At 39.0% G+C, this 24,119-nt stretch overlaps 1 protein-coding gene across 5 annotated transcripts in view; it reads left to right on the top strand.

Annotated features, from left to right (window-relative positions):
- The window catches only part of LOC112973921 (cadherin-6), a 52,867-nt gene extending 39,951 nt beyond the window's left edge, over positions 1-12,916 (top strand). For 3 of the 5 annotated variants that reach the window (XM_026082344.1, XM_026082347.1, XM_026082346.1), the window contains 5 exons: positions 3,028-3,164; positions 6,906-7,027; positions 7,826-7,943; positions 8,034-8,285; positions 12,182-12,916. In XM_026082344.1, the coding sequence (XP_025938129.1) occupies positions 3,028-3,164; positions 6,906-7,027; positions 7,826-7,943; positions 8,034-8,285; positions 12,182-12,672 (1,120 nt within the window). In that variant the 3' untranslated portion in view covers positions 12,673-12,916. Of the gene's footprint in view, positions 1-3,027; positions 3,165-6,905; positions 7,032-7,434; positions 7,443-7,825; positions 7,944-8,033; positions 8,286-12,181 lie in introns of all 5 variants that reach the window. The other 2 variants (XM_026082343.1, XM_026082345.1) reach the window with 2 other exon arrangements.
- The last annotated feature ends 11,203 nt before the right edge of the window (positions 12,917-24,119 follow it).

A 24,119-nucleotide genomic window follows, 5' to 3' on the forward strand; every position in this document is an offset into this window, starting at 1 on the left:
ATAATGAAGTTCATCAGTCACTGGAACTGCCTCCCTGCTGTGATTTGATTTACTAAAGTATCCCAGATGAAAATGATCTGCAAACAAATGTAAGGCTTAATTTTGTTTGTGTATTTTACTGACAACATATTTGCATGTGTTAGAGTCTCTCTTTCTCCCTCCCCTTCATCCTATTATATACAAGGAGAGAATGGAATCTACGTGTATACCTTTTAACTTCCTAGCTTGTCAGTACTTCAAGGTTTGAAAGGGGTGAAGTCCTGAAATCTGACAAATATGCACCAGTGATTTCATTAAATAAATGTAAAAATGAGTTTGATGTTGTCTGCTTAATTCTTAGTAGGTTATGAACCATTAAGTCAGAATCGCCACCAATTCGACCTAATTAACAATGCTTGATCAAAGGAGACAGGATTATATAAACTGAGAAACAGAAGTGACAGTCTAGCTTATTAAAATCATCCTTCTAGGCTAGGGTTAATGGTATAATTAGAACATACTTTAACAACATTGACCTTGTATGTATTTTCTCTTGAATATGAAGAAATAAAATTAACATTTCATTAAGAAGCTGTTCTCTGTTATTGCTTTTTTGAGTTTACAAATGACTTGAATATACACAGGGGTTTACAAAGACTTATATTTTAAATTCTGAGTATCTTGAAGAGAAAAACCTCCCTGCTACAGCTCTGTTAAGCTTAAAAAGAGTCCGTAAAGAATTTTTTTCATTTCTCCCAGATACTGTATCACAGACACAACTGAATTTAGGAAATTTTAAAAAGTAATCATAGTGATTAGAATATACCAAGGCATTAAAATGTGCTGAAGCAGCAAGATATTTTAACTTCATTCATAATATGAAGCATGAGTGAGAGCATAATTGAAGGAAAAAAATAGACTACTCATGCCTAAAGCTAGACACTTGCTTAAATATCTTGCTGAATAAGAGCCTAGTTGTCTAGACTCGCTAATCTATGGGAAATCCTGATATTTCATTTCAAATAGGAATGAAAAATCTAGATTTACTGCCAAATGGAAATACTAAAGTACTTCAACTAAAAGATATGGAAATGAGATGCAGAATATCTTAAATATAACTGAATTCACGACATACCAACATAATGTTATAGAAAAGCCTGAATGAATGAAARTTAAAATGAAATGTTTACCATAACAAATACTTACTTTGTCAAAAAGTAAGAGAATCAGACCAGTTTGTATAAACTTGCTTCCATCAAACATTTCAGCTAAGTCAACAAATTCACACGTAATATTTAGATTTGGGCAAAACTATATACTCTGTTGGAGCTGTCCCATCAGCCAGCACTGCATATTACATACCTTTTTGCATGGTCTTTTCAAGCTGTCAGGAGTGTCATAATACTGCAGAAAGGAACTAGGTTAGTGACACCAGGTTAGTTGACTCCCTATAGCTGAAATTTTGGTACTGTTGGTCCAGTGAGAGCAAAAAGACTAAATCAACTACTGAAGAAGTAGCAAGGCACGCCTATGCAAATCCTCCCAAACACTTTAGCTGTGTGAGTACCTTTGAATCTCATTTGGTTGTATCCGTGGAATTCAATGTTGAGAAATAAAAGTAATTCAGTAATTAGTACCTGGTATAATTTTGTTTAGGAAGGTAGGTACACTAAATTCTCATTCTAGAATAACATCAGGCTAAATTACTGTGGATATTATATCTCCCTTGTTTACTTGCAAAGAACAAAAAAGCATTCATTTACAAGATAATTAGCAGGTTTGCCTTTTAATTTAAACTTTCCTCAGAATCACGTGTATGAACTGGACTCTTCTATTCTCTTCCTCCTTACAAGGATCTTTCTCTGAAGTTAAGAGACACTGCACAGGAACTGGGAAATCTGTGCAGAATAAGGGACAACATGTTGCAGAGCTGCTCCTAGAGCAGAGCAGGGAATGGAAATTCTTTCTTTAGCTTTTGCATTCCTCTGTTCTACAGTGACGCTATACTCTCTCTGTCATTCTCCTAGCACAGTTTTAATCCAACTACATACTAGCTCAGCCATATCTTTATCCTTGCTCAGATGCAACAGACAGCACTAGCTGCTTTCCCTCCATTGCTATGGCCTGCAAGGAGACCAAGGGAGCACACTGGCCTTCCTAAGGCTCTGGATTGTACATCAGCGCACATTAAGGTTGAAGCAAGAACAGAATAATGCAGTTGTATACTTGCTTTAGCAATATCAGAGACATATTTCTGTCAAAACCTCCATAATTTATGCAAGAATTTTCTTTTCACCAGAGGTGGAATCAAGTCACAGCATTTGGATCAGGATAGTAACACACTCTCCCATAAACTGAAGACTTCTACAAGTTAGATTCAGTAAGGCAGAAAAAGAAAGATCAGATTGAAAATTTGAAACCGTATTTAGACTCTGAGCTCCTCCAGAGCTTGTTAGCATTCAGTTTCACATGTAGCTTACCATCAACCAGGGCTGAGCAACTTAGTTTTAATGAATTACAGCAAACCTTTATGTGATAAGTACCATGCAGCAATGAATCTATTTCTTGCTGACTTATTTTGGGGGGGCAGTCTTTTTAAACACCGGGATGTGAAAGGAAGAAATGAAACCCAGCTGTCAAATTTTCTATCAGAAGTGATTTGGAACAGTTGAGATATCAAACCATAAAAAGAGAGTTTTATAATGGGAAAGCCAACTCAGCCTTAAAATAAACTTCATATCTTTCAGGACACAGACTTCACATTTCTCACTAAAAACAAAGCTTTGATAGGTCTCAGAGGTATGAAGATTCCACAGTAATTCATTTATTCAGTGACAATGCCCACCTTCTAAATCAAACCTCCAATGTGTCATTATCTAGCAGCTCAGAACAAGCTCTTTGTATGAATATATAAAGTGCAGAAGCCTGCACTGTAAACAAAAGGCAATCCCATTTACTGGTTGTTTGATGTCTAGTCTTAGAAAATGTTTTAAGGACATAGAAATTAAAAGGAAAGCATTCTTCTAACCACTGTATCTGTATTTGCAGGTATTCTGTAGATCGACACACTGATATGGACAGAGTATTCAACATCAATTCAGGAAATGGTTCGATATTTACTTCAAAAGCCCTAGACCGGGAAACATTGCTATGGCACAACATTACAGTAATAGCAGCAGAGATCAGTAAGTCAAACTTAGATACGACTGCAGTCCCTGATGTAATGAATTTAGCCTTCTAGCTGAGTGTGTGGAAAACATGGCTGGACAGATGTCAGGTTATATGGATAGGCCTACTCAATAGCAAAGAAGCAGCAGAAACTCTGGAAGAGACAATCTGCAGTTTTCTGTTTCCTAGGGACACAGTTTATGAAGAGATAATTTAGCTGAGCAGGAAGGAAAGGTAACACTTCTGTGTTTTCTAATCAGTAATAGCCATTTTTAAATTTGAATATAAATGCTGAATTCTGAAAAGTGGTATACAGCATGGTTTAAAATTAAATTGCATTCCATGGTCAAATTTGTTTTGATCTAAACTGAATTCAGCACAGGCTGGATGTTTTCAAGTAGGCCTGAGGAGGCTGGATTGATCTAGGTGCCCAGTTCTTAAACAGTTTTATCAGGGTTTCCATTTCTAACTTCTTTACTCTCCTTTGAAATTCAAATCCATAGTTGCAAACCATCCTGTTGTTCAGTTTAGGACCGCTCAGAAGTCATCTTGTGATGATACTAGTCACACTGATGTTAGGAGCTAAAATGCATGAGGTCTAGATGAGGACATGTTATGCTAGATAGTCTTAATAAACAGTCCTCTTTATTGTAATACATTAACTACAAGCATGTGACATACTTGTGACACACTAAGTGCAATCCTATTCACTTTAGAGTCACATTACCCGTGATTCTGAAGCATGGTGGAATGGTAGATATATCTAATACTAACACCTGTTCTGTGACTGTCTCAAAGTCTTTGTGCAATTCAGAAGCTAAATGACTTWAAAAAAAAAAAAATGATCTGAGACAAATATAAATACATCACCACTCACCACTCCTAGCTAAAACTAGTGATTTTAACCAAGGCTAGCTTAAGTCCCATTCCACTAAGTTTCAGCTGATCATTAATCACTCTCAGTGACATGCCATCACATCAAACTCCAGGTATATTTCCCTGAAATAACCTAAAACAAATATCCAGTCTAGCTACAGCCAGGACACACATTCAGAAAGGCAGGTGCTCCCTTTGGTATAAAAAGTAATCAAATGGTACAGCCATAAATAGAAATACCTTTCAGTCATAACTATTGTTGATTTCATTTTACAGAAAAAAAAATATGGAAATACATAAGTTTTGCCTTCAATTATCTAAAATAGACACTATTTGTAGATAGTTCCATTTTTGAATGCTCTTCCTGAGACAGTTCGGGGCTTTTTTTCCCCAAACACACACTACCTATGGCTCTGTGTTTCATCAGTCCGAGCTGCAGTTCCTCAGCAGCCATGAGAATCACCTTCTGAATGTTGCAAGCAAATACTTGGTGAAACACTAGATCACTTTACCAGACATAGTCAGAAGACAAACTGATAATACACTCAGAACACAGGGCTCCCAAATCACAGCTGCAGAATTACAGCTGATTCATCTGAGAGAATTCTGAGAGTATTTAAAAACAAATATTCTTTGCTTAAGATGTAAGGATAAACCAAACACTGGCAGGACTTTGAGGCCATATTCAGAAAAATTTCTAAGTTTTCAGATTGGTTGCTGGCTAAAAAGAAAACATACTGCTGTATAGATTAATAGATTTAAGGAGCCCTGTGCATCTGTTGTGTATGGTGGAACTTTTTGTTGGAGTTCAGCAGTAATTAAAGGACAACACAAACACAAAATCTACACTAATTCATTTGCAAAAATAGTTTGAAAGGAAAAAAAGTAAAAAAAACCCCAAACTTTAAGTTGTATGAATATATTTCCACATACACTTCCATGAAATCGAGAAAAAAAAAGGCCCATATCCACAGAGGATAAGGTTTTCATGAACCTTCTATTTGCTACAATACCTTTTTAAATTTTTCAAAATCTTAAGCACCTAGAAAAAGTAAAATAAAAACATGTAGTTAATGGTTCAAAAAACAACAAAGAAAACAATTGTAATTTTTGAGAGGAAAGAAATACATTCAGCAATATATTTGAATGAATTTGTTAGAAAGATATGCCCATACAAAATAGTCTTGCAAGTAGTCCTCTAAATTCAAATGAGTACTTTTGATTTCTGCCTATTATAAAAATGTAATGTTTGTATTGATGTATGTTAGCATACAATTCAGCTAATACAGATATTATACATAAACTGAATACACATTCAACTAAATTGAGTGAATTTAGCCCAACAGCTCATATTAGTGTTTTATGCCTAATGGAATCATACTAACCTCAATGGGACTATAGAGCTTTAAAGTATAATATTTTGTCCAAATGACTGAGTTCTGTAATACAAATATACAGTGCCAATTTTCAAGAAGGCATTTTTAAATTTATAGAAGTATGATAAATACAGTAATAGGGTTTGCACTAAAGCCTAACTCAACAAATGACTATAATGAATGCTTGTAGAAGCAAAGAGAGTCATAGATCTGCTATATCTTATTCAATCTTTTTTTTCACTTGAAACATAGTTTGAAGTGTATTAATAAACTATAACATGGGTAGAAAATTAACATAACAAAACTCAATGTGAGTTCATAAAAAGGGGGAGATGATATTTATTTTAAATAAAACTGATTTCAGTCACACCCATTCCCTCATAGATTTCACTCTCTCACATTCCCACATTCACATATTCCCAAGCACTATGTTGTGTATGTCTACCCAGTCTGCCCATGATCACTTTTGTGTGATATGGAGGACAAGGGACACTGATTATCAAGTACTGGCAATGTCTCTTGGGTTCCTCTTGATTCATGACAACAACCTGGTTTTGGGATGAGTCTTTTACACCCTGTAGGAGTCATTGGTTTTTATGATGTGATCTTTTGCCTCCTAATCTTGCCTATTTCATCCTTCAGGCTTCTTAGGCAAGATTGCTGCCCATTGTCTTTCCTTCCTTATTTTGGTACCTTTATTACTAAAGTCTGTGTCCGTTAGTCCAACAGGAAGAGGAATGGTTTATACAATGTGATACATTCCCAACTGTTTCCATTTCTGTATAAGAAGATGGCAATATTTTAATAGGTATTTTGTGCTGAGGAATATCCTTATCAAACTCAATCCTTTGGTACTCATATAGTCTTTATGGGAGAAACAACACGTTTATATATAGGGATCTGCAGATTCTGTAGAATGCTTATGTTCTTCAGCCAATATGTTTTAGTATCAGCTCTAGAACATCAGCCAAATCAATCCATACAAGATTAGATAAGATCTGTGACAACTACAGCAGTTATGATTTATATATTGTAATGGTAGTCATAGTAGCTTAAATGTGACACAAGATTTGTAGGGACAGGGAATATTGTCTATTACAAATGGAGAGGTAAAAAAACCTTCATGCCTGTTCAGACCTCCTGTTTCAGACTTAAAGAAGATGACAGGTTCCAGAAACCTTGTTTTCTCCAAATTGTTTTATTTAGGCTGATACATTCATTTCATCTAATTTCAGTATTTTATTTTATATCTATTACATATGCATTCATAAGCACACCTGGAATGTTCAAATGAATTTATAAACCCTGGACTCATTCCTACCCAGTTGTAGCCAAATAGTTTACACAGAACCAGAGTAACGACAACAAAGCCTGATTTTTGTGGAGAGTTATGAACAAGYAAAGATTTAAGGCAACGAGCTCCTAACTCTGTTCTTTTCTTTCCCTACCCTAAGTCAGTAGCTGGGCTAAATAAATTCTCTATTCTTTCTGGTTTTATCATTTCAGATAACCCAAAACAAAGCAGCCGTGTCCCAGTGTTCATTAAGGTTTTGGATGTAAATGACAATGCTCCAGAGTTTCCTATGTTTTACGAGACCTTTGTCTGTGAAAATGCAAAGGCAGAACAGGTGTGTTAACTGCTTGTACTAAGAAAATATTCCGTATGAATTGAGTTTCTGTACTACTCTTGCATCACCTCATCAAGAGGTGTACTTTGCATTGCAACAAACTGTCAGTTTTGCAAAATTAAATTAAACAGTGACTGCACAGAATCTGATTATATTTAGTATTCTTGCAGCTAATGTGACACTATGTTTTACACAGCTGCTTTCTGTACTGTGCCTTGTTATCCCTGATGCATTTTCCCTCTGAGATCCTCTGTTATACTCAGGCACCTCCACTGCCTCCTTCAGAAAAGAGTTACAGGTCTGTACAAAGTCCTGTCTGTGATATAACTATGTGCTGCCAGATAACTCTCTCTCCACTAGTCCTACTGTTAAATGGTTCCAAGTAGCAGATAATTTAGACGACTCAGCCAAACAAGTCCTGTGACATGGGATTTGGGTGGAAAAATATATAGATATCTTGGACTATCTCACCTTTTGTTTCTAGTCCTTGTCAAATGCAAACGTTTCCTATCCAGCTGGAGTGGCATCAGCCCAAGCCTTCTCTTGACTTCAACATGATCCTCTTGCCAATTTCCAAATTCATTACATTACTGAATTAGCCTGGGATACAATAGCATGGTGATCCTAAGCAGCATCAGCAGCACATGAATCACTTTTATTAAGCTCACTGTAGCAGCATCAACTGCCTTRAAGTAGAAGAAAGAAGTTAATACAATAAGATCACTTTACAACCCTTGTATAGCTAAATAAGAGTAAGGCCCAATGACTTTGGAGATAATGTTTTTCTTATTGTTTCAGCTGATACAAACACTAAGTGCCGTCGATAAAGATGACTCTTTCAATGGACACCAGTTTTCATTCTCCTTAGCTCCTGAGGCAGCCAGCAGCTCAAACTTTACACTCCAGGACAACAGAGGTGAATTTCTAGGAAGACCTTCTTTATTAGCTCGTCCTTGCTTTTGCTCTTCAGATGAGTACTCCTATAATGTTTGCTTTGTGTTTCCAGACAACACAGCAGGGATTTTCACTCGAAAAAACAGATATAACCGGCATGAAATGAGTACCTACCTCTTGCCAGTGGTAATATCAGACAATGACTACCCTATCCAGAGCAGCACCGAAACAGTGACTATTCGAGTATGTGCTTGTGACCATCGAGGAAAGATGCTGTCCTGTAATGCAGAAGCTTTGATTCATCCTACTGGTCTTAGCACTGGGGCTCTCATTGCTATTCTTCTCTGTATCATTATATTACTAGGTAAGTGGCAGACAGACATTGTTCCTTTCAGAGTTGGATTAGGAGTGAACATTTCAAACAAATAATACATGGGAAGTTTCTCTCCTTAATACTTGTAGGACAAAGAAATTAAACTAGCTTTCCTCAAAATAAATGTTACAAGGGGACAGAACTCTTCCAGATCAGATCGATCACTCTCATAGATGACAGTGACTTATTTTGCATAGCTACAAGTGATTATGCCAAGGCTAGGGTAATAGCAAAGCAGAGATACCAAATGTCTTATCCTGCATTTATATTATTTTATTTCCTTCTCTAAGGGCTACTGCAGATGTGGTGGATACAATTCATCCTACTTGGCCGCAGTTGCCTAAAAGTTAGCAAAGTCCAAGAAAGACAAGATGACTGTGCTCTGCCCTCCGGTCAATGGAAAGAGACAGGCACCTCTAGAGAGCCATTCATCCTATGCTCTTATTGGTATCTGAGGTGGATGAGACAAATCACCCTTTGGAGGTGGCCAGATAGTTTTAGTTTTAAACAACTAACTTTCCATGTCTATAGTGAGGAGAATTGAGTCTCATGCAGTGCTTTTGTTGTGCTGGAGATGAATACTGAAAGGGGGTGGCTATAAAAGCACTCTCTCAAAAGCTACAGTGTCCCCCATTTCTAGCACCTGAGAATACGAAGAAGTTGGAATCTCCTGAGTCTGGAGGATGTGCAGGCTACAGCACTTACAGGTGGTCAGCAATTTTTAATTGAAAAATAAGGGTAGTTTGCAATGTTTTTCTGCATATTCCTCTCAGCCAGGTTCCACCTCTTATGTCATACAGCAAACAGAAAACCTGTCCCTCAACCTTTAACCATAGTCTAGTCACTTGGTGAAAACAGTACAATTGCACATAGGCAGTTCTCAATGAGACTTCATTAGTCACCTGCCCAGGTGGGTACCTGGTAGGTACCTGGTGGGCACCTGCCCAGGAAAAAAGGAGTCAGACTAGTTTTATAACAGCAGGGTCAAGCAAAAGAGAAAAATGTTTCCTCAGTGACTCCACTTGTTTCTGCCATACTCTTATCTCCCTCAAACACACCAATCACCACAGCAGAATCACCTTGATCTTTATGATTAGCAAAAAATTCCCCTCTCCAGTCATGAGATAAAGACCACATGGTGACTCTCAAACTTCAACAATATAGTCATAGCTTGCCCAGATAAACGCTATCCCTTTTTCAGAAAGGATTCCCACAAGGGAATGCAGACAGGCCCTTAATTTGCCATTAAAATTATTTTTCAAAACATGATATGATTGCATCTAAGGGCTGAGCCCTCTTTGTATCAAGTTCCTTATCAGACAAAGAAATCTGATTCTGCAGATAGTTTTGCACTAGTTAGTACAACTGTGCTCATTAATATCAATCTGACATTAAAACGATTTCCTGTTTTATGTCAATCAAAAATAATTGATTCTGCGTGCTAAGCAGCACTTTATGTCAATTATTGCGCACACTGCCATGCACCATAAGCAGATTTTCAATTTAGTATATAATTTTCTATTTTCAGTCTGGTTGCTGGGTTTGCATGTGAAACCACTACTGAGTGAAAAGCGATATTCTGGGCAGACTTGAACCAAAATTTAAAGTTTAACATCAACAAAAAGTACTTGAAAATTGCTGATTTTATYTGCAGTTTGAATATGCCTAGTGGCTTATTAGGAGGCCTGAGATACTGCTAAAAGTTGACCAAATAAAGATGATGTTGGATGTTAAAGTACATCTAGGGTTTTTTTGTCTGCCAGTTCAGCAAAAAATAAGAAAACCCAAGTACCAAGGATGTGACATAATTATTAATGAAAGTTAATTAATGACAGTTATTGTGCCTTGACTCTCACACAATTTTAGGAATCATCCTAGCATATTCTATATAACACCTTTTTTGTTAATGGGATACTTCAACAACGCTTCCACGTAAAAAGAAAACTGCACCATTCCTATGCTTTCTCAGATAATTCTGTCAGTCACTATTCTGGAAGCCCATTCAAAGTTGACTCTGTGTTTTTCAAGTTCTCCATGATTTCATCCAGATACTTCTGTTCTCTCATATAGACTTTTCCAAGTCTTCCCAAATAGTCTTACAGCTTTATGCTCTTAAGGACAGGAGTGCTCTCTTATTGTGTTTTTGTACAGCAGCACAAAGAAAAATCATTCAAATTAGGGCTTTAGGTGACACCATAAGTAAATCATCATCAGTGTGAGAGTGTGAGGCTTTCACCATCTGAACCAGCCTTTCTAATGCTTTCAGTTTCACCACTTCACTCATTTCCTTTCAACTCATACTGACAGATATTCTCACACTAGTCTATGGCAAAGACACAGCAGGAATTAGGAGAGCATTCTCCTACTTTATCCTGTGTTCTTGAGTCCCTGTATAGTCAGTGGAGAGAAACAGAGTAAGAGCCTTTTCCAGAACGTGCTTAAGCTCACCTACAAAGAGGATCTTGCACTAAATTATCTTTATTTATTTATTTATTTATTTATCTTTTAGTCTGACAAGGAAAACTAAGGAAGATTAGTTTCAATGGGCTAAAATTTTGTTTGGGGGATATCCTGAGTACTGGACAATGTCTTCAACACAGTTACAAGCAAAGGAGAGACTGCAGGGGAGAAAAAAAAAAAGACTTTGACAGTTACTGTGCCTTGTCTCACACAGTTTCAGAAATACAACTGACATGAGAGAGGACTTTGATCCACATTATTATCTCATATCAATGAATGCAGTTATTTTCTGATTTGCTTTGCTAAGAAAGAACTACAAATACAGTAGCAAGATGTGAGGGTTTTTTTTTTCCCCTCTGAGTTTGCACAGCACAGCTGAATTACTGGGCACTGTGGGCCTCAGACCACTAAAGCAACAGTGATAGCAGTAATACATCCCTGCTCCTTGCCACTATTCATTTTTAAATATTCAATCATTTAAGGAAGTATCCAACTAAAAAAGCCTSAAATTAGCTTCTAAGGTAATAAAATGTTGAACACATCCCCTCCCACCTTTCTGTGCCCACTTCTCTGACAGTATTAGGGATCATTATTGAGTGTGAATATGTAAATCTGGATTAGGGCCTAGGAAAGAATTCCCACCCTCAGAATAAAAGAAAAAAAATATATATATACACACACACATACTTTAGAGTATATATATATACACTTTATAATAATATATAATTTATACAATTATATAATATAGATATATATGGCCTAAAATACCTGTTTGAGAAATCTCAAGTCCTTAGTAGATAAAATAATATCAATATCTTATCTCATCAGTCTTTAAGACTTAAGCTGTGTACTATTTTAAGGTGATGTACATTGTAAAAATGCCAGGAAAGTTAACAGAACTTGTATTTTGTGCTGGTTCAGAACCCATCCCATTCCAAACTTCTTTCTAGAGGAGGAGATGCTTGCTGTTCTTGAAATGCAGCCTCGCTAACCTTTCATGATAGCCCAGTAGATACTAACCTTGTCCATAGCACAAGTTTCATCTCATCCCAGAGGTTCAAGGTAATTAACACCTGATGTTATTACCTATTTTGGTGAAGGTATTTCTCCCTTCCCAACTCTCATGAAACTATCTCTGTTTTCAAAGCAACAGGTCTCTAGGTAAAACTATGACTTCTGACAAAATGTCACTCTGCTTAGCTTCTTACAAGCTTGCCATCTCCCTTCTTCTAGTGCATATCCATGCCATCTCATTTCACAAGGTACTCACAGGCAGACAACGCACAATCTGAAAACCCAAAGTATGTGTTCACAGTTTTGCAGAACGTCTTTTAAAACTTAGAGTTCAAGCGGTGCAGCATTTCTTGGRGATCTTAATAGAGCTGGGATTAACTTTTCCCTTTCTCTTCCTCTATTTTTGTTTCCAGTTACAGTGGTGCTGTTTGCAGCACTGAGACGGCAACGAAAGAAAGAGCCTTTGATTATTTCCAAAGAGGACATCAGAGACAACATTGTCAGTTATAATGATGAAGGTGGTGGAGAGGAAGATACCCAGGCTTTTGATATTGGCACACTRAGGAATCCCGAAGCCATAGACAATAATAAATTACGCAGAGACATTGTGCCGGAAACACTTTTTATGCCACGGCGGACTGCAGCAGAGCGAGATAACACGGATGTCAGAGATTTCATTAACCAAAGGTTAAAGGAAAATGATACAGATCCAACCGCACCCCCATATGACTCGTTAGCAACCTACGCATATGAAGGTAATGGTTCTGTGGCAGAGTCCCTCAGCTCCTTGGAGTCAGTGACTACAGGTGGAGATCAGGACTACGATTACCTCAGTGACTGGGGGCCTCGATTTAAAAAGCTGGCAGATATGTATGGCGCAATGGACAGTGACAAAGACTCTTAATTTGTTGCCTTTTTTTTTCGTTTTCAGAAACAGCATTGAGATATGTGAAGTGGCTATTTCTTTCTATTTCTCCACAGCTCTGTGAAAGGGTTCTCTATTCTACCAGTTCTAATTGTCTAATGACTGCAGTCTGTGTGGCTCAACTGTCACAAAACTTTTTCTGGTATCATTTTATGAGCTTCCAAGAGGCAAAGTTATTATTTTTTTGTGTATCCAGTTTACCAAGTCAATCTTACAGGCACATCAGTAGAGGAGGGAAAAAAAAGGATCAGATGGGGAGCAATATTTTTACTTGTTCTGCTTATATTGTAAATTGGAGTATATTACTGTTTAAGCTCATTTACTCTTTTTACTTGTATTCAGACTATTCAGCTCAGACAACTGCTCTGTTGATTGTGTATTGCACATCCTTATGTAATGAGGTACCCTAGTTTAACCTATGTATTATAGTCAAAAGTAGTGGTGGTGGAATGGAGGTTTATTACACAAGTAGAGTCAGCTGAGAAAAACCATCAAACATGCATTTTACTCATGAGGAGGGTAGACAGGCCTAATAGTCATTCAAATCTAAGTGTTTTTCTAGAACTTGCCATTGCCCCAATGTACTGAATCATATTAACACACACATATATATATATATTTCATTGACTGCTATGTATATATTCTTCTGATCTAGCATTGCTGGAGAGATGTGCTTGCATGCATGTGTGTGTGTGTGGTCAGTAGCCCCTATATCTAATTCTTAGACAGTATCCTAGTTCTAACCCAGACTTGCCTTGTGATATGGGGCAAGTCATCTAATCCAAGCCCAGATCAGACCGTGACTTGGAGGAAGGAGCAGAACAAAAGCTTTTCTTTGTACTTCTGATGGCTTCCACTTGCACATTAATTTAGTGGTGTTGGCCACTGTGCTGGGGGTGTGGGAGTCAGGCTTTTCATATCCATCTACTTCTGCCTGTTCGCATGTGCAGGAGGGGAGTGGTCACTTTAAGGTGAYTACCACCCATTGGGGCAAGAGAAGCAACTGCATAGGAGGAAAGGAGTACTTTTATGCCCTGAACACCGCTGCTTGGATGCCTAGGGTGACTCCCCAACTGACTCTCTGCCCAGTTTTGCCATCTGTAAAGTGGGGAAACAACGTCTACCTCATCAGGATGTTGCAAGGATTAGATGAGTCATTTGCAAAATTCTTTAGAGAGAGAAGGTGCTGGCATCCTGCCATAGGAAGTAATTCCTCATCTTTTTGGATTTTTTTGTTGTTTCAAGCCCTGAATGCACAAGTGAGAATCAACTGTCATTCCAGAGGCCTGAAAAGTAGGGTTTATAACTATAACTCTCTTTTTAATAAACTAGTCAGCTAGGGTTGTTAAAGACTTCACCAAAGTTAGCATTTTAAACAAAAGTCCTCCATGGGTGTATTAATCCACTTTGCCAAGTTAAACAATTTTTGTCCGGGCTGGGGCAAAGAGAAAGGGAATGCCATAGTACTCAGACCAAAACCTTTTCTTTAGAGCTTGTGCACCACCCAGTGCTTCTGTTGGTTTCTCAAGAACATGCAGTGGCTGCTATTCAAATCCAGCCATTTAGGAGAGGCTATCTGGAAAAAATCCTGAGGGGTAGCCATGGGACCCACCCAGTTCCAGGAGCTAAAAGCACTCCCGAGCCCCACAGTAGGGACACAGCCTGTGACACCATACCAAGGAAAGGGGGATGGATTTTTTGCGTGTATGTGTGTGTGTATATACACACACACACACCCCTCAAATAATCTCATTTATTTCATTTTTGAAACAGTATTTCGTACTAGAATTACAGGCATAGATTGATTCCCCRCTCCCACCCCCTGCAAGAATCTTCAGTGAATCAGTTTGAAAACCAAGCAAGAGTTCCAATTTACTCAAAAAATAAAAGACAAGGGAAAAAAAGTTCATAAACAGAAAATTAAAAGGGATTAAAAATTAATTCCTGGAATTCATTACTCAGAGTTAAATAAAGAGAGTAATAGGATGCCAGAGTATTTATGAGCATGGCGACATAATTTCAGATTTTGCAGACCAGCTCACAGCTGAAAGGACAAGCAGTCTATACTGAGATGTCCACCCATGACCAGAAAGGACTCCTTTGCAGTGGACATCATTACACAATTACAAGTTTAAAGCAAGGTACCTAGTGGTTCAAAAATGCCCAGCCTTATGGGTTGAGATGGGCTGTCAGAGAAGAGAGAGACCAGAGTTTTGAAAGCTGCTGAGCCTCCAGTCTCACTGACTGAGGCCTATCAAGGTACTTTATTCCAGTGGAGTAGGTGCCTTGAGCCTGCTGTGCCTGTCACAACAGCAATGATGCARCTAGGCTCTTAACATTCTCCTAAGGATCTCTCTGTAATTTAAGATGACACCATTAAAAGTCTAACCCTTCATGGCTTCCTTGAAATCGGAGCATCCAGAAGGCAGCCTGTCTGAAACCAGGCTCTGGCACACAAAACAGACCATCTGGTTCCAAAATGGTTTTCAGCAACATGGAAGGAGAAGCAAATGCTTGGCACCACTTACTGCAGGCCCCTCACTTTGGGCTGGTCTCCTCATACTGTTAGTGGAGAGGTGACAGTGGCCTTCAGGGGAATCTTTCAAGCAGGAGCCTCACTTTGGTGCTCCAAACTGCTCCCTGCAAGGTGCCTATTTCTTACTCTTTGCAGTACAGGGAGCCCAGAGCAACCTGCCTCAAACTCAGAGTGATGCGAGATGCCCAGTCAGTGAATTCTCCCTTCCCCTCCTCAGATCCCCAGGAAACAGATCTGTGTGGGGAGGGGATGGCAAGGGTGGCTGTAAGACCTTCTAGGCCTGTGGATGCCCAGGCATTTAGCCCTGCAAGCCATTCCGAGCCCAAAGGTAAGAGGGAGACACTGCCACTTGACTGAAGGCAGTCCTTATACCTGCCTCCACACAGGGAATCTGCCCATAACCCTGAAAGGACTGGACCAAACCGCAAGTAAATTTGCCTTAGTCACTCTTTGGAATGGAATAATGAGATAGGGATGGATCACTGATCTCCTTGTAACTGTTTCCCTATGTTCGTACTGTGATTTTGTCTGATTTAGTGGTAGTTAGTAACAGTTCAAACTCAAATTTTGCTTTTTTTTTTTTTAATTGACAGCTGGTTTTATCTTGTCCAATGAGTGACACAGTAAATAGAGAGTGGCTACTTGTGCCTGTTGTGTAAATATATTTTATATAAATTATGTAATGACACCACAAATGTGGTGTCTGAATAGCAAACAGATTCTTTCAAAAACAAACAAAAAATTAGAGGAAAATGCATAACTCACATCTGAATTATTATTTACACACCTAGGTTTTGAGGTCTTTTTTCTTCCACAGATTAGGCAGATTTAGTATCTCTCATGCACAGCAAGAGTTCAATTCTGACTTTTCTTCTTTCTTGGCAGTACCACCAAGTGCAATTTATAAAATCAGTACTGAGTATTAAATATTTAAAATGCCATAGTGCAGTGAAAACAAAATTTTGCAGTAGTATTTCTTTGCACCTTGTTGCATGCCAGAGTGCTAGATGATATAGAAAAACATATTTTGCAATGCTTTCACACAATGCTAGAATTGTCATTTATAGATAAACAAGTGTTAGATTATGGGCTACAAAGTGGGTTTTAGGGTTGTGTTAAGAAACACTGCTCCTGTTAGAACCACATCTATTTGAGGAGAAGAAACAATGTTAAGAGACTTAGCTAATTCAAGCAGAGACGAGCAATGCAGTTCACTTTTAATTTGGAAAAGTGTCTGATCTAAAAACAGGGGAGCTATTAAAAGACACTAAGGAGTTCAGTGGGGTTAATGTGAAATGAGGGCCTTTTTACATGGGTGAAATTCCCAGCCTTGTTATTGCAGAACAATAGCATCTCTACAGTTATAATAGATTAAGGATTCTAGCACAGCTATTCCACTCCAACTCCCAAAGTGACCACTTTATTCCAGAAGAAGAAAAAGGATTTTACATATTTTGTTAGTTGTCAGGTCTTACTTCACTCCTCCAGAATTCCTAGAGCAGACAGAGGGAGTTTTGCATGGAYAGAGAGCAAGATACTATCTTCTTTTAGAACAAGCAAAGGAAATCCAGGCTATTTTGATTCAAATCTCTAAGGAAGAAAGTCCCCACAGTTGATGAACTGGTGGAACTTTCTGATGATTATTATTAAAGCATGTTAAACTTCTGCAACAGATCTATCTTGATGGCCTTCTGTAGCAGTGTTCAGTGAACTACGGCCAGTGGTTCTGAGCTGTTAACTGTGGACACCATCACGTTAGCTCTTCCTACCAGTGTGTGTTTTAAAATCCCTCTTTATTTCGTTGCTATGAGAAGTATTAAAGTGTTTTAGAAGACCACTGTTGCAACTGGATGCTGCCCTCTCCTGCCCCTTTGTGTTTCAATTAACACTGCAGTCTGAGCTCCCTCGTCAAATGAGAGCTGAGAAGTTAGCAGTCATTACGCTACTTCTGACTAGTATGTTCTAGTTCATAAATTGTGAAAGGCAGTGTTCTTTTCAACCCCTCTAGAACTGTGAGACAGCAGCCTCCTCCAATAAATGTCAAAGCCACAACATTTTAGTGTTTGGTGTTTAGAAAGAATTGTTTTCTAAGAGACTGTTTCTGTATTTAAGAAAGAAGAGGAACAAAAGCATATTTAATGTCTATAGCCTCACGCACTGCTCCAGTAGGAGGGGAAAAGCACAGTAGTCAACTCATTTGAGAAAGGAAGCAAGATGTCTTTCGCATTTTAATGCCTGTCTGTCCTCTCAGCCATTTTATTTTGGCACAGCTGAGGCAATCTTGATCCTGCCCATCGTTCTGCAGTATTACACTTTTTGGCCTAGACCTGCATTCGTCATGAACATTTCATAAAATTCAGCAGTAAGTATCTAAAAACCATGTCTGGGGTTCTAGGATATTCAAGAGTCAGAAAACGGGGAGTTTCAGGAAGAAGAGAAGAAAATTAATTACATGGGGTTTAGGGCGGAAAGTAATCAGTCATATACAAGGCAGACCCATGGCACTTAAAAGCCACAAAGCTGTCATATTATGTATAGTTACTAGATTTCAAAGGAGTTTTTACAGAACCTGCTCTTATTTCTTCCGCATGTGTCTTATTCTTTCTTTAAAAAAGGAGAAAAAAAAAAAAGCAGGAGCTACAAACTTTAAAATTTCCCGTTCCTCAAAGTTGATTTGACAAATAAGGCGCAAGTCCAGCACATAGAGATATCCTTTCCACTCCAACAGGCTTTTGGCCTTTCCTACGAGACTGCACTATTTATGTAAATATACCTGGAGACACTTTCTATAAGCTTTTAGTTTTCTATGATCTATTACTTTAGTGTTTATTAAAGAAACAAATGTATAGAATTATTAAACATTCAGGTAAAAAACAAAGAAACATCACTACAAACATGAAATTGTCTTGGATTTTGACACATAAAAACTCTTCAGAATCACTGTACTGTTTTAATTCTGTGATTACTTTCATTGCTTTGAAAATTAAACTTAAAAAAAAGGCCTTATAATAAATGCTATGTGCATCTTAACTGTGTTACTGAGCTAAATCAATCTGGCAAACTCCTATTGAGATTTGTGATTTTAAACCCTTAAAATAAATGCTTTTCAGTATTGATTCTTTTTAATTAAAAATACTTCCAAGCATAAATTGAAACTGATGCCACCACCTGAGAGGATTTACTTGCTGGCATGCGCCAGCCGCACAGTCTCTTGCAATGTCATCCCCTTGTTCTATGAAGTAGCCCGAGCATCGGATGGAACCGGTCACCAGTCAGCACAGAGGAACATTTGTGGGTGATAAGATTTCTATCATCCAAGAGGTTTACACCTAGAAGCTTCCCTATTTTACAAAGGGACCCATGCTGGAATGATTATCTCTCTTGCAGMGTGGCTGGGCTATTTGTTATGGTCAGATGGCAAGCGTGCACTCTCTCCCTTATACTTCTAGTTCACTGTAATGGCTTTTTTTTTTTGGGGGGGGGGGGAGGAAGAAAGAAATTTATGAATTTAATGAGAAACCAATTTGAACAACGATTTCTCACAGAGTGAATTTGCCTTTTTGCAAAYTGATTTTTGTAACAAGTTATTTATATGATATTACTTAATAAATTGTTTTTTCTAACTTGTTTTTTTTTCCTAATTCTCTCAATCTATGGTTTGTATTCACCAAGCTATCATAAAGATGAGTCATAAAAAAAAAAAGAGAGATTCTACAGTTACTTTAAGACACAGATGTGAATTGGCTCAATCTTTCAAATGCCATTTGTAAATGTCTGGCTTCCAAAATGCTGTAAGAGCGCTAGGATCAGTGTTCTGTGATTGGGGAGGCCCCCCAAAAGAGTCATATAATTTGAGAAGGCATCATTTAGTGATGCTTACTTTGAGGATGATATTAATATATGATCACAAGCCATATTTTGACTAGTTGAGGTTTCCCTGAAAGCCAGCAGGAGCTTTGCCCAAGTAAAGGGTGTGGAACACCTTCCCTGAAGCATATAAAAAAAAAAAAAATCAGAAAATTGATAATGTCATCATTCAGTTATTTGTCTTTCAGTGCATGAGCCCCAAAACCACTTAAGGACTGCATTAACTTATGGATATTCCAAATGTCATTTGCAAAACTTTTTTATATAAAGAGAACAACCTCCAGAGAAAAATATTCATTTTAACATTTCCTAAATAAAGTAGCTGTAAAGTAGCTATACTGTAAAGTAGCTATACTGCTATAGCTATATATAGCTATACTGTAAAGTAGCTATACTGTACAGCTATACTGTACTTCCTAAGTACAACAGCAAAGAAAAGAGTGGGAAAACTCATAGCAAAGCAGTGTATCGTCAAAACCACTAGAAATAACCAAAAAAGGCAACCAGTTTAATGCTGAGACTTGTATGTGGTTTATGAATTAAATCCACAGAGTAACTTTTGTCACTCATTAGAGAAATTAGTTTACACATCATGAAATCTTTGGTGGACCTCAAGAAGAAACCTTCTGCATGAAAATGCCAAGAAAACTGTTTTTTTAATCACTCAGTAATAGAACATGATGGTATAAACACATAGGTCTGCAAAGTAATTAAAAAGCATTCATTTTATTATTTCATTATCTGAACACCACATAGAAACTAGGCACTGTACATGCAAGACCTAGCTACTTCTTTTGCGCATGCACTAAGGACATACACGTGCAGGTGCAAGCACACAAAGGGCACAGTTACCCTGTGTCTTGGTTCTCTTGATTTTTGTATTAGAGCAGGCCCAAGAAACCTCACAATATGTCAGCTGCAGTGTCTCATCTTCTAGCAAACACATTAGTCACAGAAGGAATCCCTGTTGGCCACCTGCTGATAGGTAGCCCAGAATCTTTGATCCTCCACATATGCTGGGGGGGGGCTCTGAGTGCCAGAAATACAAATCAAGGACTCTATCACTTTTCTTTACAGGAAAGAGGAATCAGATATATTTCTTATCTTCTTATTTGATTTACTACATCAGAGACCACCTTGATCATAAAGAAGAGTAAAATAAAGGCTGGAATTTCAGCTAGGCATTCATTTCTCAGTCATTCATTTAACAGTTTTATTTGTATAAAATGCCCCCTCCCCCCAAAAAAAAGCCACACATAAATCACAAAACTCCCAATATTCATGTTTCATTAATACTATCAAAGTCATCACAGAGACAAGTTAACTAGATGAGCCATTAATGCCTACAGTATCTTACTCTGAAAAACGTTACCAGCCAGTGTTGATTTTCAAGGACAGCTCAAACAAGGAAACCAAAGAAACAGGCAATACATTTCACTGAGTTTTTACCCTTGCATAAAAATTGCTGGAATGATCACTTACATGAGTAGCCAAGTGTCAACAAAGGTCTGAATTCAGTGTTCATCCCTCCAACTTCAATCTTGTATAACATTACTTTCGACGTTGTAAATGAAATCCCCCCCCCCAAAAAAAATTGCATACTTTTATCTGATTTTTTTGAAGTCTTTTCTCTTTCTCTCATTCTAAACAGTGCTAGAACTTCTTTCCCTGTTTTCTAGCATAGCTAACTATCTAGCAAATAATCTTCCTCTACATTTTCTTGTTCTTCTCCTACCTGGCCATACCAGCTAAAAAATTCTCGGCAGCCATCTGTCCCCAAGCTTTTCTGTCCCTCCAGTCAGAAAAGCAGATCCCACTTTCCTTATTCTCCACAAATCAGAATGTGAACTTCTGGCTTGTCTGAAGTCATCAGTTACTTACTACCTATTATCAGACTTGCTCTAGTACTCATTAGGCATTTTTTAACCTTGGCAAGAGAAAGAGTGCACAAATCCATGTATATTTTTACTAGCTGAGGAGATACTTGTGGCCTAATAGGACCTTACTGTGTACCTTACGTTACTTAAATGAAAGAGAAGAGACTTATTTAAACCAGTGGGAAGAAACTCATGAAGACTTTATGCAAGATGACTTGCTGACCTGAATCTTACAAAAAACTTTGGGATGGTTCCTCCTTTACAAAAAAAAAAGGTCAAGAGCCAACTGTATACAGCTTCCTTCAAACTCCTTGCTGGAACTTTGCCTTTTTTCTTAACTCAGAACTCCGATGGCTGTCTGCTCATGCATGCATCTTAATTAATAAACAAATGAGCAAATCCCCTCCTGATTGCTTTTACACGTTTTTCTAAACATCTGCTTATACCTACACTGTTAGACAAAGCTGCTGTCTTTTACAACTCAGTTGGGGAACTTATTTCTCTCTCTCAGGACACAACTGGGTTTTTCACATCAATTATCTTAACTGGAAGCAAGCTTAACCCATTTCCCAATTACAGCTGCAGCTTATTAGAACAAACAAACTCTCAAACCTCCTTTAATAAAATAAAATAAATTAAAAAAAAAAAGTCCCCAAAGAACAAGCCCAAACCTTAGTAATGAGTCATCTAAAAGAGTGCTGAATGAAAGAACTCTGATAAATGAAAGAATGAGATTTTCTGTGGAAGCCACTGTAGTGACAGAATGAGAAAATGGGGTCTGCCTGACCCCGTCTCTGATACAGCATCCCTAAAATTCTGCTTACTGGTTACTCACAGAGGGTGGGCTRGTAGAAGGATTACCCTGTCATTTGTTTCATATACTTTTCTCCCACACATATCATGGAATTCTTGTTAGAAACAAGAACTCGTGCAGATGGGCATGAAACTATAACCAAAGGCAGAAAGCCTAAAGAAAAGAGAGGAATCCAGTGACAAGAGGACCAAGCTACCTAATAGTGCTTCCCGTTATGGCTAGATTAGCCATGTCTCTTCAGCACATGACCTGCATTCTCTTGCTTATCCATTTTTCATCACAGGGCAAATGCATCAAAGCTATAGCTTCCAGTACCAGCTACATCCTTCATTATGTACATATACAGAGAGCAGATTTCTGCCTTTCTATTTGGCTTCCCATGGATGCCACCAGCTTTTTGAGAGACACCTGCATTTTACACACACACTGAATACTACTCTAGTAGTCTGTGCATATTCCATGCTTTTCACTATCGACTTGGGTACAGGAACAGAGGAAAAACAGGCAAAATATTTAGCCCACAACTTCTAATATTCTGCCCACCTGCAACATTTGCTAGTTACCAATCTAACAATGAGTGTTTTCTTCTTGCCAAGTTCACACACTCAGAAACAGTAGCTATAATGCTATTTTGATTCTGTTGTTTTCTGGTATTGTCAACATTTCTCTAAACAGTTTTAACAGTTGTTTTAGAGTACCAGAGAAAAGTCGAAACTAAACTTTGAGATTCACATTTCTAATATCCTAGTATTTAATCAACCTGTAATACAATATTGATTACAAATGCCCTGGAGACAACATATTGGTACTTCTCTTTACAGCAAATACTTCATATAGCTCTTTATTGCAGAAAGAGCCTTTCAAATGCTTTGATACCAAATATCCATCCGGCCTATTGGCACGATCTCTTGCACAGGCAGAATTTTATCTTTGATTCTGGCAGGAGTGAAATGGGACTTCCAAAAGACAACGCGCATTGCTAACTGTCTGACGGCCAAGCGCCGCAGAGGGCAAAGGGCCTCAGGTGGCAGAGGTTGCTCCTGAGGGCTGAGGAGAAGAAAAAAAAAACACGTGCAAACGTATGTGGGGGTGGGTGGGAGGTGATGTGGAGGAGGTCAGGGTGTGCCTGGGAGGCATTGCAGCCGCAGGAGACCTGCAGCAGTGTAGGGGCTGTGGTTGGTGGGAGGGCCTGTGCTGAGCCGAGGAAATGAGTGAGAAGTAGGGAGCAGCAGGCAGACGTGGCTGTGCACTGCCCCCAGCCCCCTGTGCTGCCCTTTGCCTCACTCAAGGGCCTGGAAGGGGACAGGCTGTGTGGTGAAAATGAGGGGTTAGAGACCAGGAAGGGGGAGGGGAGCTGCTGAACTGAAGTTGAGCCTGGGAAAAGGGGAGGAAAGGGCTTTCCCTAAGTACTTCTTTAATTGTTTGTCATCTTTGTTTTTCAATAACTGAATTGGTAATTAAAAGCTCAGATTAACTGGCAGTGAATTAAGTTAAGCTCCCCAAGTTGAGACTTTTTGCCTGAGCCCTGACTAGGTAGAGGGTGCAGGCTCCACCTGGACTGGGCATGGCCTCGGGCTGGAGTCACAGTGGTGACTTGGACCCTGGCAGTACGGGGATCTGTGGTGGTGTGCTGTGGTGTAAGCTCCCTGTTGTGTATGGGGGTGGGGTGCAAACTGTGTGAGCAAGGGAGAAACAGGAGAATCTGAGGGACTCAAGATTTTGCTGGATGGGAGGGTGATGGGGAAGAAGCGGGAGGATTAGTCCTGCCCCCAGCCCTGGTCACCCAGAGCCAGGGCCATCTCCCCATGTGGGATCCAAGAATGCCAGCCCAGGGGTGTGGGGACTGCAGGGCTGAGACCTGTGGGGAGAAATGTGCTGCTGTGCTGTGGGGTGTGCTGGGGCATGCCACGTGCTCCCAGCAGGGCTGGGGAGGGACCAGGTCTGCTCAACTGAGCTGGGGAGAAGAGCTGACCACCTGTGTCAGAGTTGTGGGCTGCTGGCAGAGGGGTTAATCAGTGCTGGTGGGGCAGGGGGGCCCTGGTCAGCAGTGAGCAGCTGGTAGTACTGAGGTGGCCTTGTTGCAGTAGGGCCCAAGCTGTCTGGGCTACTGTGGGAGCAGCCGGCGAGCTTGGAGCAACCCCTGGGAGCAAGGAACACCCCTGCGGAGGGACAAGATGTGGAGTTTGTAATAGATGAATATTCAAAGTTCAGTAATGTCCTTGGGGGTGTGTTTTGCAGGGACAAGGCCTGGTCTTTGTAATATGAGTTCAGATTATTATGCTGTTACTCTAGTCTGTAGAGACAAGGGTTGGGGATCGTAATGTTCAGACTC

The sequence above is a fragment of the Apteryx rowi genome, unplaced genomic scaffold, assembly GCF_003343035.1.
Source record: "Apteryx rowi isolate R43461 unplaced genomic scaffold, aptRow1 scaffold_573, whole genome shotgun sequence".
Classification (NCBI taxonomy): Eukaryota; Metazoa; Chordata; class Aves; order Apterygiformes; family Apterygidae; genus Apteryx; species Apteryx rowi.